Here is a 14,204-nt window from a genome sequence, read left to right on the forward strand (position 1 = left end):
ATCCTTAGCAATTTAGAGACCTTGTCTCAAAAATTGAAAAAGGGTTTGGGATGTAGCTCAATGATAAAATGCCTCTGGGTTTAATCCCCAGTACCTCAGAAATAAAACAAAAACAAAAACTCATTTAAACTGATCTAAAAGTTTATAAAGAAAAAAATAAATAGAAGCATGGGCAAGAACAGTCAAGAAAATTTTCATGATTACTTTTTTTTTTATGAGAGAGAGAGAGAGAGAGAGAGAGAGAGAATTTTAAATATTTATTTTTTAGTTTTCGGTGGACACAACATTTTTTTGTAGTGCCGAGGATCAAACCCAGTGCCCCGCTTGAGCCACATCCCCAGCCCATTACTTTTCATTACTAGTAAAAAGGAATAAAGAGGGACCATCTGTACCAGTTATTAAATTTTACAATAATAGTATATTACTTGATTAATTTTAAAAAGTTTGTATAGTAAATTAACAGTAATTTAAAAAATTGAGAAGGAACATTTAGAGATCATGAAATCTTTCAGAAATTCTGTTTCTTTTTGGAGCACTTTGGAACATGAATCTTTTCTCTTTGTGGGGCAGTAACAGACACCCTCCACTCCACTGTGTCCTTCCACCTAAACAGTGTGTGACCAAGGGGCTTATCTGGGGGCTGGGACTACAGCTCAGTGGTTAAGCATGTAAGTGCCTAGCCATGTGGGAGGTCCTGGATTCCATCCAGCACCACAAAAAGTTAAAAGAAAAATAAATCTGCTTGTTAAAAAAAGATGCGGGCTGATCTATTTCACTCCTGGCTAAACAAAGAACTAAGAGACATCTATAATAAAGGATAAACACCCATATTTGTCACATTGACAACTATTTATAATTGAAACTACCTTTTCTCTCATTATTATAAACTAATGGCTGCTCAAAATGTGTTCCAGTAATACTCAATTTATCACAAACATGACAGTAAGAGTCTCTTTACACTCTTTTTTCTTTCAATCTCATTATATTCAAGTTTTTGTTTGTTTGCTTCTGGCAACTGCATATTTCAGACACAGTTTGATTCTTCCAACATATGAAGTCAGCTACCTTACATGGAGAACAAGTTTCTTATAGTGGAGATTAGTATGAAAAATATAGTGGTTCCAAAGGCTGCAGCAAGAGGATCGAAAGTTCAAAGCCAGCCTCAGCAACTTAGGAAGACCCTGTCTCAAAATGAAAAATAGCTGTGGATGTGACCCAGTGGTTGAATGTCCTTGGGTTCAACCCCTAGTACCAAAAAAGAAAGACATAAATGTCATTAAGATTTTGTTTATATTAACTTTTCAAATTTACCATCCTGATATCAGCCTCTGCTTGTATGATTTTACCCAATAACTTTTTCCTTTACATCCTTCAACTTTCTTTATACTTTTTGGCATTATACATATGTGCTTAATTATGTTTGGACTCTATTTCACTTATCTTGACCTTCTAATGCTAGAATTTACTATTTTTTTTTTTTTGTACAAAATGGCTGTTAATTGTTTGCTGTTGTTCTAAATTTAAATTTTATGAGGTTTGAAACATGGTCCTCAGTACAATTCCAGGAGGGTGCACCCTGTTGTACAGACAGGATCTTAAGTCACATCCACTTTAGCCTGCCCAGAGGTTTAAAGATGGCAGGCAGCTTGTTCACTCAGCTGTGATAGCCAAGAAATGTGGTACCAAGATTGGTGTTCTCTGTGTAAATCATGTACATGTCCAATATGGTGCCCTGAACCTTTCCCTTCCAGAAACGCACATCCAGATGAGATATGACTGCCCTCCCCTGCTCAAGATGTATTCTTTGAATACTGAATTTATAATTGGGAGACACTATGAAATAAATGCTAACCTCTGAGTGCCTCCCCATCTGCCAAGCACCGTTCTTAGCACTTCACATGCTAGTTATCAAAATGACTATGAGATAGGTATTTGCCCACTTTAATTGATAAGGAAATGGAAAGACAAAGAGGATGTGACTAAAGTCTTACACTTTTATCTGGAAGTAACTGAACTCTTCCTTTAATCCTCTGGTGACTCATAAGAGCATAAATGTGTCAATAATTAGAGGAACGTTTAATGATATTAAAAGTCCCAAGTAGAGTATTCCTTAGAAATGTGAGTGATCCAGAAATCCTGACATTATAAATTATGACCAGGATAACCAGAGAAGCCTTGATTCTAATCATTATACACACACAATATATTCACTTGACCCTGGTCAGGAGGTTGGGTACTTTCACACATCAGGCAATCAATCACATGAATAGTACCCAGGTGATGCTCCATGAATCTCTTTATACTTCCATGACTAAATGAAATGACAATGTAGGCAGCAGCATGGCTTTGAAGCATATAGTCAAAGATCAGAACATGTAACTTATAAAAAATAGAGGTGATACTGGTGAGAAAAAGAGGATAAGAAAGATCGAAGTTTGGTATCTTGTTTGGCTCTGAGTTAAGGGGATTTTTATTTATTTATTTATTTTTTGGTACTGGTATTGAACCCAGAGGTGCTTTATCACCGAGCTACATATCCAGTTCTTTTTATTTTGAGACAGGATCTTGCTAAGTGGCTAAGACTGGCTTTGAAGTTGCAATCTTTCTGCCTCAGCCTCCCAAGTTGTTGGAATCATAAGTGCATGCCAGCATGCCCATTAAATTAAGAGAATTCTTAATAACTAGTTTGATTATAAACACAATGTTCTAAACAGGTAAAACTGGAAAGATCATGGGAGATGTCTAGGATATCCTGCACAAATTTTGTTTTTAATGATTCTCTATTAAAAAATGGTGAATGAGGTTAACGGTGAAGTCTTTTTCTGTTAGCAGTTCTTCTATTAGGTTAAATACATGAATAAAAGGCACCAAGCAAATAGTCATAATTCTTTTAAAACTGGTTCCATTCCTAAATTAGGAGGCTTCATTCCTCTTTGACCCAACAGATCTTGCCATTTTCTCCAAGCTGTACAATTCCACTGGCCACCAGCTGGAGGGCTGCAGGAAATATTTTATGTTCTGCTAATTTTACTCTTTCAGACAAAGTTGCAACAGTGTCACCCCTTTTAACAGGAACAGCTTCTTGTAAAATAATTTGTCCAGCATCTACATCTTCCTGGAAAAGAAAAATCAAAGTTTTAAACCTTATTTTCTAGCCAGCACAGTTTATAGCTAAACACTAATCCTATCACTTTGGTAGAAAAAACACATACTCACAGCTACAAAGTGTACAGTGCATCCAGTAATTGTGACTCCAGCTTCCAGGGCTTGCTCATGAGCATTTGAACCCTTAAAAGAAGGGAGCAAGGAAGGATGGATGTTCAGCATTTTTCCTAGAAATTAAGAAAGCATAATGGTCAGAATTTTAAAATCCTATGTATTCTGCTAAAAGAATATATATTTTCTTGCCTAGAACCAGAAGTCAATAGGAGCTGGATTTCCAAGATGGGTGTTTTCTGTGTGTAACATGGAAATAAGGCAAAGGTAAATACAGTTCTTGTCCAAGAAGGCCCTAGCAATAGTCACAGGCTTTGCATAGTCACAGGCATGCTGGGGAACTCTGAACAGGAATCTGCAGTGATGGGGAGCTAGTGGGGACGCGGGGAGGGAAGGTCTAAGCTGGATGGAAGACTTCTAATAGCAATGTGGTGTGCCCACCAGTCAGATGCTGGATTAGTTAGCTTTGTGTGTCTATTATCACCAAAGGAATTGCCCGTTTTATGTACTGACACCAATGTTCTAACTATATTCACCTAAGAAAGCAAACTCTTTGGACAGAAAATTCATTTATTTCCTAAATATGTACACAAAAAAGGAAAACAGGATACAGTCAAAGCTTTGGGTAAAAAAAGGCAAAGACACAAGATAGTATGTGCTTTTTGGCAACATCTTTTTTGCCATCTTCTGGCAATGGTCTGTGTCTCATAGGAGAGGATGCCTCTTTATTTTGGGATACAGGAAATTTCTTTCTCTTCCTTCTAAAACAAGTAAAAAGGGTCTTCTGAATACTAATTTAGAAGATGAAATATTATCTTTCAGTAATCTAGAACAAAACTAAACTATATTATAAAGAGTAATTTATTATAGTAATCCTAAGAAATTGATAGAAAACAGGTTAATAAATCATCATTGGGTCATCTTTTGGACTAAAGCAAAGGAAATTAAGACCTGTGTTAAGTAAAATGTCACAGTATTTCACTACTGCATGCTAAGTTGACTATTCTGGAGTCCATTTGCACTAGATTTCTCAATCAATACTGAACAACTTTTGCTTACCATCCCATTTTTTGACAAAGGGGCCAGAGAGAATTCTCATGAACCCTGCAAGACAGACTATGTCTGTGGAGAACTCTTCAAGGACTTTGTCAATTGCATTGTCAAATTCTATCCGATTTTTATATAATTTATGATTAATTACCTGTAATAGAAAAAGATAAATACAACTTTTTCAATCAGTTACCCAAAATAATCTAAAACATAACCTTTACATTACCACACTACACCTCCTTATGAGGACATACCCAATGGAGAATTACTGAGCAATGCACAGGATCAAGTGGAAAGGGGAGCCCAGCACCCACCCAAAAGCCGAAGTCCAAAGGCCATGTAAACCACAGAGATACGGGTCCTGTGAGAACTGATTATGAGGTTTAAGTATAGCCTATGTGGTTGAGTGAGAGTTTAACTCTGTAGATATCATGCTTAACATGCATAAGGCTGTGGGTTGAATTTCCCAGCACCCCCAAAATCAATCAAACAAACAAAAATAGGCCACAGGACTAGTACTTTTCCCAAGAACTTACTCTGGTTGGGATACCAGCTTTTTCTGCCTTATCTAAACCAGCCACTGCGGCTTTATTGGAGATAACAACAACAATGTGTGCGTGGCTATTTGGATCCTGAGTACTGTCTATGAGTGCTTGGAGGTTCGATCCTGAAAAGGGAGGAAAAAACAAAGTGAACTCTTCTTAAAAAAAAAAAAAAAAAAAAAAGATATGTTCTACATTGAATAGGGAGTCGTTAAGTTCTCCGAAAACATGTCTTAGAAAAGATTGACAATATATGAGACCTTTAAATTCTCCTTCTCTTTGGATAATGGATATTGTGAAAAGCAGGTTCTAGAGTATATATAATTGCTCCTACAAAATAACATCTTGGCTAAGGGGGTTGAATGAGCGTGCACGCACACGCGCGCGCACACACACACACACACACAAAACAAAACAAAAACCAAAAACATATTTACAAGCATGTTCATAATAATGTTAACTATAAGAGAGGTAAATAATCATGTTATACCCATCTGAGAATACAATACTCTTATTTGACCCCTTATCCACAAAGGTCAAACATAAACTTCTTATTCTTAATACTACTAACAGTAAAAAACCCTCTAATATTTTAAGACTTTCCAATGACAAAACTATGATACAAAAAAGAAGTTGGAATTTTTATCCTTTTTATCTTTTCTAGTCTTTCTCTAACCATCTTTCTCACGTCCTCTACTTTTTGCTTAGGGAGTTGTCCCAAATTCACAAGTGGGAAGACTAAGGAAGCTGAAATGATAGCACTCCTTAATAATTCCCTCTCTTCCAGACTGTGCTAATAGTAGCCTTACAATCTGAAAGAGGTTTCTTTGTGTTGGTTGGGTGGTCAGGGAGGAAGAGAAGAGCTCTAGAGCTCAACATTGGAGAGGAAGCCATGTCTTACCTGTTCCAGATATTAAGACAGCCACTCTTGCCTTTTTTGGTTGGGCAGAGAAGTGATTTTTCAAGGAGCCGTTCACTGACACTGACTTACTCATTTGCATGGTTTCGAGCAGATTCTTGACTTTCACACGAGGGGAACCTTCATTATAAATACACCCCAAAATAAGTAAAGAACAATTGTGAACTTATAGGAATAATGGAAAGAAAAATATATTTTTAAAATATCTTTATTTTTATGTGGTGCTGAGGATTGAACCCAGGGCCTCACACGTGCTAGGCAAGCGCTCTACTGCTGAGCCAAAACCCTAGCCCCAGGAAAGAAAAATATTTTATGAAAACTTTAGAATATTTTAATTTATTTCGAAAATAAGATATGCAAGGACTAAAACATTTAACAGGTTTGTAACACTTAATATTACGCATTTACAAAAACTTCCCGAAGCTAAACATGTGTAATCATCTACTTCAACTAGGAGTTTTAAACTCATCACTACTTTGGAGCATATGGTGGATATATTACTGCCTGCCAATGTTCTGCTTCTAATCCCCAAATCTTCCTAGTGAGACCATTCAGGATAATGCCATGACTCCTTGGCCTTTGTGGAAGGTATGTGGCCTAGCAAGGTCACTCTAAGATGTGATATAGAATGATGAAAGTGAGAGGGCTTTTTGTTGTCAAAAGAGCCAAAAAATGTTATCTTTCTAGTAAGAGAACGTGCCAAAAAGTGAAACTTATACAGCAGAGGAAAGAAAGGTTGACAGAAGCAAGGTTAACAAGCTCTAACACCATTATTACTATTTGATTGGATTTTCTGCCACTCTACCAAGTTCTAGTAAGAGTCTTGAATAACAAACAGTATTAGCCAGGGCATTCACTCATTAGTTCTTGAATTTTGAACCATAAAGCAGAGCCATAAGGGCTTACATGTAGGAAGATTCCTTTGGGAAGTGATACTGCAGGGTTCTGTTGTGCACATGGGAATGCTACACAGAGGTGTCAAGAGTCTCAAGGTGAAAATTAAGAGGCATGTGCTATCACTGGGGTGGATGCTGTCATGATACACCTGGGTAAAGACAGATGCCATAGCAATGGCTGGAACGAAAGGTGGGCTAAAAACTCATGAGACAGGGCTTAGTTATATTTAAGGTTATATGTCTAAAACCAAAGAAGGAGTTACCTTCGGGACATGCAACCACACTGCCAATCACCCAGGCTTCTTCCTGGCACTGTTGAATATCATTTAGAATCTGCCCTGTCTGATCCTTTGATACCACAAGGACAGCTCCAATACCACAGTTGAATGTTCTGGCCATCTCTTCTTCAGAGAGCTGTCCTTCCTGCTGTAACCATGAGAAGACCCTGGGGATTCTCCATGTCTGGGCATCTGAAAACCAGCAAGTTGTATGATTAACTGATAGCTCTGTTATTTTATATCAAGTAAAACTATAAACTGGCCTTTCAGAAGTTGTTTTTGTGTTTTGGGCATCCATTTATACTCTAGACATTCATAGCACTTTTTAAAAAAATATTTATTTTTTAGTCAGAGATACAATATCTTTATTTTATTTTTATGTGGTGCTGGGGATCGAACCCAGTGCCTCACTAATGGTAGGCAAGTGGCAAGTGCTCTACCTCTGAGCCACAACCCCAGCCCTCATAGCACTTTTTTTTGAAAAAGTTGGCCAACAATCACACTTCAATGAGGTTTTATGCTGCATTAACTCATTAGATTTTAAAAAGCCATTTTAATGGGTTGGATTGATAGTAGCTGAATTCCAGTAGAGACTGGCATACTATTCTCTAGTGAATACTTAGCTGGATCTTTTTTCTTCTTCTTTTAAATGCATTTTTTTTTTTTTTAGTTGTAGATGGACACAATATCTTTATTTTATTTATTTATTTATTTATTTATGTGGTGCTCAGGTTTGAACCTAGTGTCTCACATGTGCTAGGCAAGTGCTCTATCACTGAGCCACAACTCCAGCATATTAGTTGGATCTTAGCAATGACAAAAATGCACTCTAAGTATCATAAAAAAGTAGATGGCTTATACACAGACTTAAAGGAAATATATACATCATTTGAGAAAAGTCATGCTACAGAAAAGGATTATGATCAACACCCTGAATCTCATTTATTTTAAAATTTATATTCTTAGGTCTGCTATAAGAATATATCGTGCATTATCACAAATCATACAACAAAAATCTCTAGTAAGGGGCTGGGGATGTGGCTCAAGCGGTAGCGCGCTCGCCTGGCATGTGTGCAGCCGAGTTCTATCCTCAGCACCACATACTAACTAAGATGTTGTGTCCGCCGAGGACTAAAAAATAAATATTAAAAATTCTCTCTCTCTCTCTCTCTCATTCTCTCTTTAAAAAAAAAAGAATCCCTCTAGTAAAAATTTTAGGCCTACATACAAAACTTCTGAATAATGAAATAATTTGGTTGGTTTTTTTGAGTCTACAGTTATGGGATCTGATTTCCCAAAACAATACTGAATAAAATTATTTATGATGCTCTTATAAAAAGGAATATAGCTTTTTATTAAATAATGAGGTTTACTATCAGCTTCTCCCATTTATTTGATATATCTACAGGATACTTGGTTTTAATTCTATGGAGTTAATTTGTAATATGCATTGTATATCTACGAATCTTCTCCCGTACTGGATTTAATTACATTTATATTAGTTAGGAATGTCAAATTCTTTTTTTTTTTTTGGCTACCTGGGATTGAACTCAGGGGCACTTGATCACTGAGTCACATTTCCAGCCTTAATTTGTGTTTTATTTAGAGACAGGGTCTCACCAAATTGCTTAGCACCATGCTTTTGCTGAGGCTGGCTTTGAACTCTCAATCCTCCTGTCTCAGCCTCAGGAGCTACTGGGATTACATGCAATGCACCACTGCACCCAGCTGGAATGTCAATTCTTAAAAGTTAAGTTCAAAAGATTTTAGCTACCATGATGTTCACTATGCCTTCAATAGTGAACCCAATAGCAGTGGGGTGCAGTGGTGCATTCCCATAATCCTATCAACTGAGAACATCAAGAGGGACCCTGTCTCAAAATAAAATAAGAGGGCTGGGAATGTAGCTCAGTGATAGAGTACTGCCTAACATACACAAGGCCTTGGGTTTAATCTCCAGTACTGCACCAAAAAATCCTTGGGATTGATGACCATACTTCACATGGTTTAGCTCCTACTTCTAACAGTTCTTTTCAGTAATTCTTCCTCTAAGGGATAATTTTTGGTCCTTTCCACTCTCTTGGCTGTAACTATAGCTTTGTGAGTACAGCTTCCCGACTTATCTTTGGTCTGATCTCAACTTTTGCTCAGTTGCCTTGGAAGAGATTCACTGAAGATCTTAAGCACTGTATCCTCACTTTCTGCTCCACTACTCTTCGTCCTGTGTTAGTGATGTTGCCATCTACTCACCTGAGACTTTTTTTTTCTAGGCAAGAATTAATTCTCAAATGTTTCTCCCTTCTTTATTCCCTAGTTCTTTCATCTCTAGTGTGGACTACTTCACACTTATTACTTCCTTTCCTGGCACGTAGGGCTCCAGCTTATAGTACTTCAATCCTTACATAAGCCAGTGACATGACTCATAAACATGGATAATAAAAAAAGGTAGAAAAGGTTCATCCCAGTTTCCCTCCATGAAACCTTAATGATTAACAAGTTTCCACTTAAAATCATATGTGCACTAACTACCTAGAGTTTGTGTATTCCCCACACCCCAGTGGTTTTTTTGAACAAAAGTTCCTTTCAGTAAACTTACCTAAATCCACCCCAAATTTCTGAGGGAGAACTCTGGGAATGTTTTCCAGTAGTCCTCCACCAGTAATATGAGCAAAGGCTTTAACATGTCCTGAACGTATGACGGGTAACAAAGAACGGCTGTAGATTTTGGTTGGAGTTAGAAGTAAGTCCCCTGAAGATTAAAGAAATAAGACAAAAACAGCCTATAGGTAAAAAACCAAAACATAAAAACAATTCTGAAATGGACAATGAGTATGACCTTGCAAAGACATACCAGTTCTATAAGATGCCCAAGCAACAAAATCACAGGATAATGTAAATCACAGGGCAATGTAATTCATTCCATTCTAGCTTTCAGTAATGAGACACAAAACACACTAATTGACTACTTAGTTATATCCAAGCACGAATTAATTTACCTAAGGACTGGTCACCACAACCATCAGGTGCTGGAGAGGAGTACTGCAGGGAAGAGTTTGCCACAATTTTCCTCACAAGGCTAAATCCATTGCTGTGGAGACCAGATGAAGCTATTCCAACAATAACATCCCCTTCAGTGATCCTTTCCAGGTGAGGCAGTTTCTGATCCCGTTCCATAGCACCAACAGCAAAACCAGCTAGATCATACTCTCCAGGAGGATACATGTCGGGCATTTCTGCTGTTTCACCTCCTGGAAGATTAAGGCAAGAGAGAAGAAAAAAAAATCACATTATATTTATACATTTCCTTAGGAGACAATGACAGCAAATATTCTTTTTTTTTTTTAACCTTTATTTCACATGCGAGGTGAGCGCTCTACAGCTAAGCCACAACCCCAGCCCCTCTTTTTTTAATTAGCTCCAATCAACAATCAACTTTCTCTCTTTTTTTTTGAGTTGTAGTTGGACACAATACATTCATTCATTCACTTATTTATTTATTTGCTAGGCAAGCGCACTACAACTGAGCCACAACCCCAGCCCCAACAGCAAATCTTCTTAACATGAACAGTTAAACACATGGTTATATCCTGTATATAACCACGTATATTAGCTGGCTCACAGCATGTACAACCAAGTATGATTTCAGAGGAAATACTAATTTCTACAAAGGTCAATACCTCTGCAAGTCTGTATGTAGCCTCTAAATATCACTACTTTCATAGGATGAATGCTAAGTTGAATATAACTTCATTTCTATATCAGTTTAGCTTAAGAAATATTTCATAGACATCTGATCTTTAAAATCACTCCATCTATACCATCTTCTAGTTAATGGAGAAGTAATTTTAACCAAGAGTGCCTCAACTCCAAATGCCCTGGCCTATAAAGTTTAATAGTGCAATTTATGATGATCTCATATGAAAGTAGAGGCAAGCAGATGCCAAATTAGTTAAAGGGCAATTTTTTGGCTTTTGGATCTGACTTGTTCACAGAAATGATAATATGAAAGTGGTTGTTTCATTCTTGTTCACTTACAAATTAATTTTGCTAGAAAGTCCATATAGATAGCAGTATTTCTATAAAATCTGGGAACATTTTATTCTTTGTCACTTCTATGAACAAATATGGTTTGAAATATTGAATACCAAGACCCATCTACCTTTCTGTGGGGACAATAAACGGGAATAATCCACAAGCCTATCTGTTGAAGTTATTGAGAAGTAGAAGAAAAAGTGGCCAGAGTTTGGGGAGAAAAATAAGCCTGCCTGACAACTCAGGAGTGAGTTTGGGGAATAAACCCTCAAGGGGGCATTGAGGGCACCAGAATCCAAGAGTAATTTCAACAGTTGTATCTATATTTCATTTGTCACATCCTGTGATATAGAGTCTCTTTCACTAGCTATTCTGACATTGATCCTGACATCTATACAGGGCTGATATATAAGAAGAAGGAGCACCTATGGTTAAAATGGATGATCAGGATCTGGGAGGTATAACTCAGTGGTGGAGTGTTTGCCTAGCATGTGTGAGGTGCTAAGTTCAATCTCCAGCACTGCAAAAAAAAAAAAAAAAAAAAAAAAAAAAAAGAAAAGGTGTTAAAATGGATGATCATACCAAGAAGAGCACATCCAGCCTGTTCACAAGCTGTAGCAATTCCGGCAATGACGGCTTCAGACATATTAAGGTCAAGCTTTCCACAGGAGAAATAATCAAGGAAGAAGAGGGGCTCTGCTCCTTGTGCCAGAATATCATTTACACACATTGCAACCAAATCTTGACCAATTGTATTGTGTTTATTGCACAGCTGGGCAATCTATAAAAAACAAACATTCACATTTCACATCAGAGAATAACTGCCATACTGCATCTTGTCGATCTATCCATGAGGCTAACAAAAACCAATGACATTGGCCAGATACTCTTAACATCTCAAGACAAAATAACACTAAATTTTGATAAGCAATGTGGTCTAAAACTATCCCTTTTTATTTCCTAAAATTGCCCTTCCACTCAAAGATAGACAAAACAATATTTTGTTGTTGGAAATGTACAAACATTTTATTCATATGGTTTTTTGGTATAGTTCTTTTTAGCTCATGTATGTCTAAAGAGAAAAAATATGTTTTTGATATGCAGTAAATTCTCTCATCTTTCACAAAAGATCTTTATACACAACAGTGTCTACCTTGAGTTTAGTTCCAACACCATCTGTTCCAGAGGCCAGAAGAGGATCTTTGAAACCAGCCGCTTTCAAATCAAAAAGACCAGCAAAACCTCCAAGATCTACGTCACAGCCTATTGCAGAGGACACTAATTACTTATTGCATTATGACAGATCAATTAAATATGAATATTCATGCTGCTACTTCTAAAACAGCTGCCTGGAAACTGAGAATGGGAGGGAGCACCATGTGCTCCAAGAACTCATCAAGAAAGTAATAACATTGGGAGAAAAGGCCTCGAAAGTATGATCTAATTAAATGATTTCAAAGAGTTTGTAATAAAAAAAAGGGAAGATATAAAGAAATAAAAGTAATAACATCACAGAAGTGCTTTACTTAATATTAGAGACAGAAATGCAGATAAATCAGGTGTGGTGGTGCATACCTCTAATCCTAGCAATTTGGGAGGCTGAGAGGCCCTAAGTAACTTAGAAAGACCCTGTCTCAAAATAAAAAAAATAAAAAAGGGTGGGGATAGAGCTCAGTGGTAAAGTACCACTGGGTTCAATCCCCAGTACCTAAGTAAATAAATAAATAAACAAAAACAAAAAGGAAGGTAGCTGACTATGGGTTTAGCTTAAGTAGGGCAAGATTTAAAGGAATATAGCATTTATTTTAAATATAAAGCCCCATTTTTTAAAATTATTTTCCTTCTTGAAGTTTTTTTTTTTTTTTTTTTTTTAATAAAGCCCAAATTAATTCACACCTGTCAATAAATTAGCAAGTACAGGATCTGACTTACCTGGTCTGGAGGTGGCTTTTGCTAAAGGCTTTATTTTCTTAACCAGCATATTTCCAGCTGCAATGTCTACACCAGATCCCTTGTAAGTGAAGCCCCTAAGAAATTGGAAACAATAATAATCAAAACATCACCTTAATGCCAGGAAAAATTACTTTAATAGTAGAAAATAGTATTTAAAGCAGAAATTATCCCAAGTGATTTTCATATTCCTTAGGGTGCTTCCATAGTCAATGCCTAGCCATATAAATGGATTTGACTGATCTAGTTTAGTGTAGCCCTGGAAAATGAAATGTTTACACAATTTCCTTAGTTGATTCCATAGCATCATCTCTGCTGTGAACCATCGCTCTAACTTCATCACCCATTTCTTCTAGAAGTACTTTTTACAGGCTGCTAAATATCTTGATTCTTTGAAAATTTTTGATGTAATATACACATAACAAAATTTACCATCTTAACCATTTTTAAGTGTATAGTGGTAGTAAATATTCATAATGTTGTACAACCATCACTGCCACCCACCTCTATTTACTTTCATCTTGTGAAATTGAAACTATCCATTACACAGCAACTTGCTAGCTCTTAAATTCACTGATATTTTGCTACAGCCTTTCTTGGTTCAACTTCAGTATGGGCAATGTCAGAACCAAGTCAAAAAGTGAAATTTGACAATCCTTCATGCCCTTCCTTTCCAACTTGGGCCTGGCAGAATGGCTCCCGGAAAGGGTGGTGAGAAGAAGGGCCGTTCTGCCATCAACGAGGTCGTGACCTGGGGAATACACCATCAACATTCACAAGCGCATCCATGGAGTGGGCTTCAAGAAGCGTGCTCCTTGGGCCCTCAAAGAGATCCAGAAATTTATTTGCCATGAAAGAGATGGGAACTCCAGATGTACGCATTGATACCAGGCTCAACAAAGCTGTCTGGGCCAAAGGAATAAGGAATGTCCCATATCGTATTTGTGTGCGATTATCCAGAAAACGTAAGGAGGATGAAGATTCACCAAACAAGCTCTATACTTTGGTAACCTATGTCCCTGTTACAACGTTAAAAAATCTACAGTCAATGTGGATGAGAACTAACTGCTGATAGTTAAATAAAGTCATAAAACTGTTAAAAAAAAAAAGTGAAATTTGGGGTGGTAGGGCAAGGAAGCTCAGTGGTAGAGTGCTTCCCTAGCATATATGAGGCCCTGGGTGTGATCCCAACACCACAAAAGAAAAAAGTAAAAATTAGGGTTACATAAACTCTACATAAATATTCCTAAATAACCAAACTGAGTTCTTAATGTAACCATTTCAATTTCTTTATAGTTGAGGATAGTAAAAACAAGATTAA

At 37.0% G+C, this 14,204-nt stretch overlaps 1 protein-coding gene and 1 pseudogene across 3 annotated transcripts in view; one reads left to right on the forward strand and one right to left on the reverse strand.

The window, feature by feature from the left end:
* Nucleotides 1–244: 244 nt before the first annotated feature.
* Nucleotides 245–14,204, reverse strand: part of Gart (phosphoribosylglycinamide formyltransferase, phosphoribosylglycinamide synthetase, phosphoribosylaminoimidazole synthetase) — a 32,261-nt gene continuing 18,301 nt past the window's right edge. For all 3 annotated transcript variants that reach the window (XM_077795391.1, XM_077795389.1, XM_077795390.1), the window contains exons 12-22: nt 12,866–12,960; nt 12,087–12,196; nt 11,516–11,714; nt 9,898–10,149; nt 9,498–9,650; nt 6,887–7,093; nt 5,710–5,847; nt 4,803–4,933; nt 4,276–4,417; nt 3,217–3,332; nt 245–3,115 (exon numbers count right to left, since the gene is read on the reverse strand). In XM_077795391.1, coding sequence (XP_077651517.1) covers nt 2,924–3,115; nt 3,217–3,332; nt 4,276–4,417; nt 4,803–4,933; nt 5,710–5,847; nt 6,887–7,093; nt 9,498–9,650; nt 9,898–10,149; nt 11,516–11,714; nt 12,087–12,196; nt 12,866–12,960 — 1,735 coding nt within the window. In that variant the 3' untranslated portion in view covers nt 245–2,923. The remainder of the gene's footprint in view (nt 3,116–3,216; nt 3,333–4,275; nt 4,418–4,802; nt 4,934–5,709; nt 5,848–6,886; nt 7,094–9,497; nt 9,651–9,897; nt 10,150–11,515; nt 11,715–12,086; nt 12,197–12,865; nt 12,961–14,204) is intronic.
* On the forward strand, nt 13,552–13,955 carry LOC113186147 (large ribosomal subunit protein eL31 pseudogene; annotated as a pseudogene).

This window comes from Urocitellus parryii, chromosome 2, assembly GCF_045843805.1.
Source record: "Urocitellus parryii isolate mUroPar1 chromosome 2, mUroPar1.hap1, whole genome shotgun sequence".
Taxonomy (NCBI): domain Eukaryota; kingdom Metazoa; phylum Chordata; class Mammalia; order Rodentia; family Sciuridae; genus Urocitellus; species Urocitellus parryii.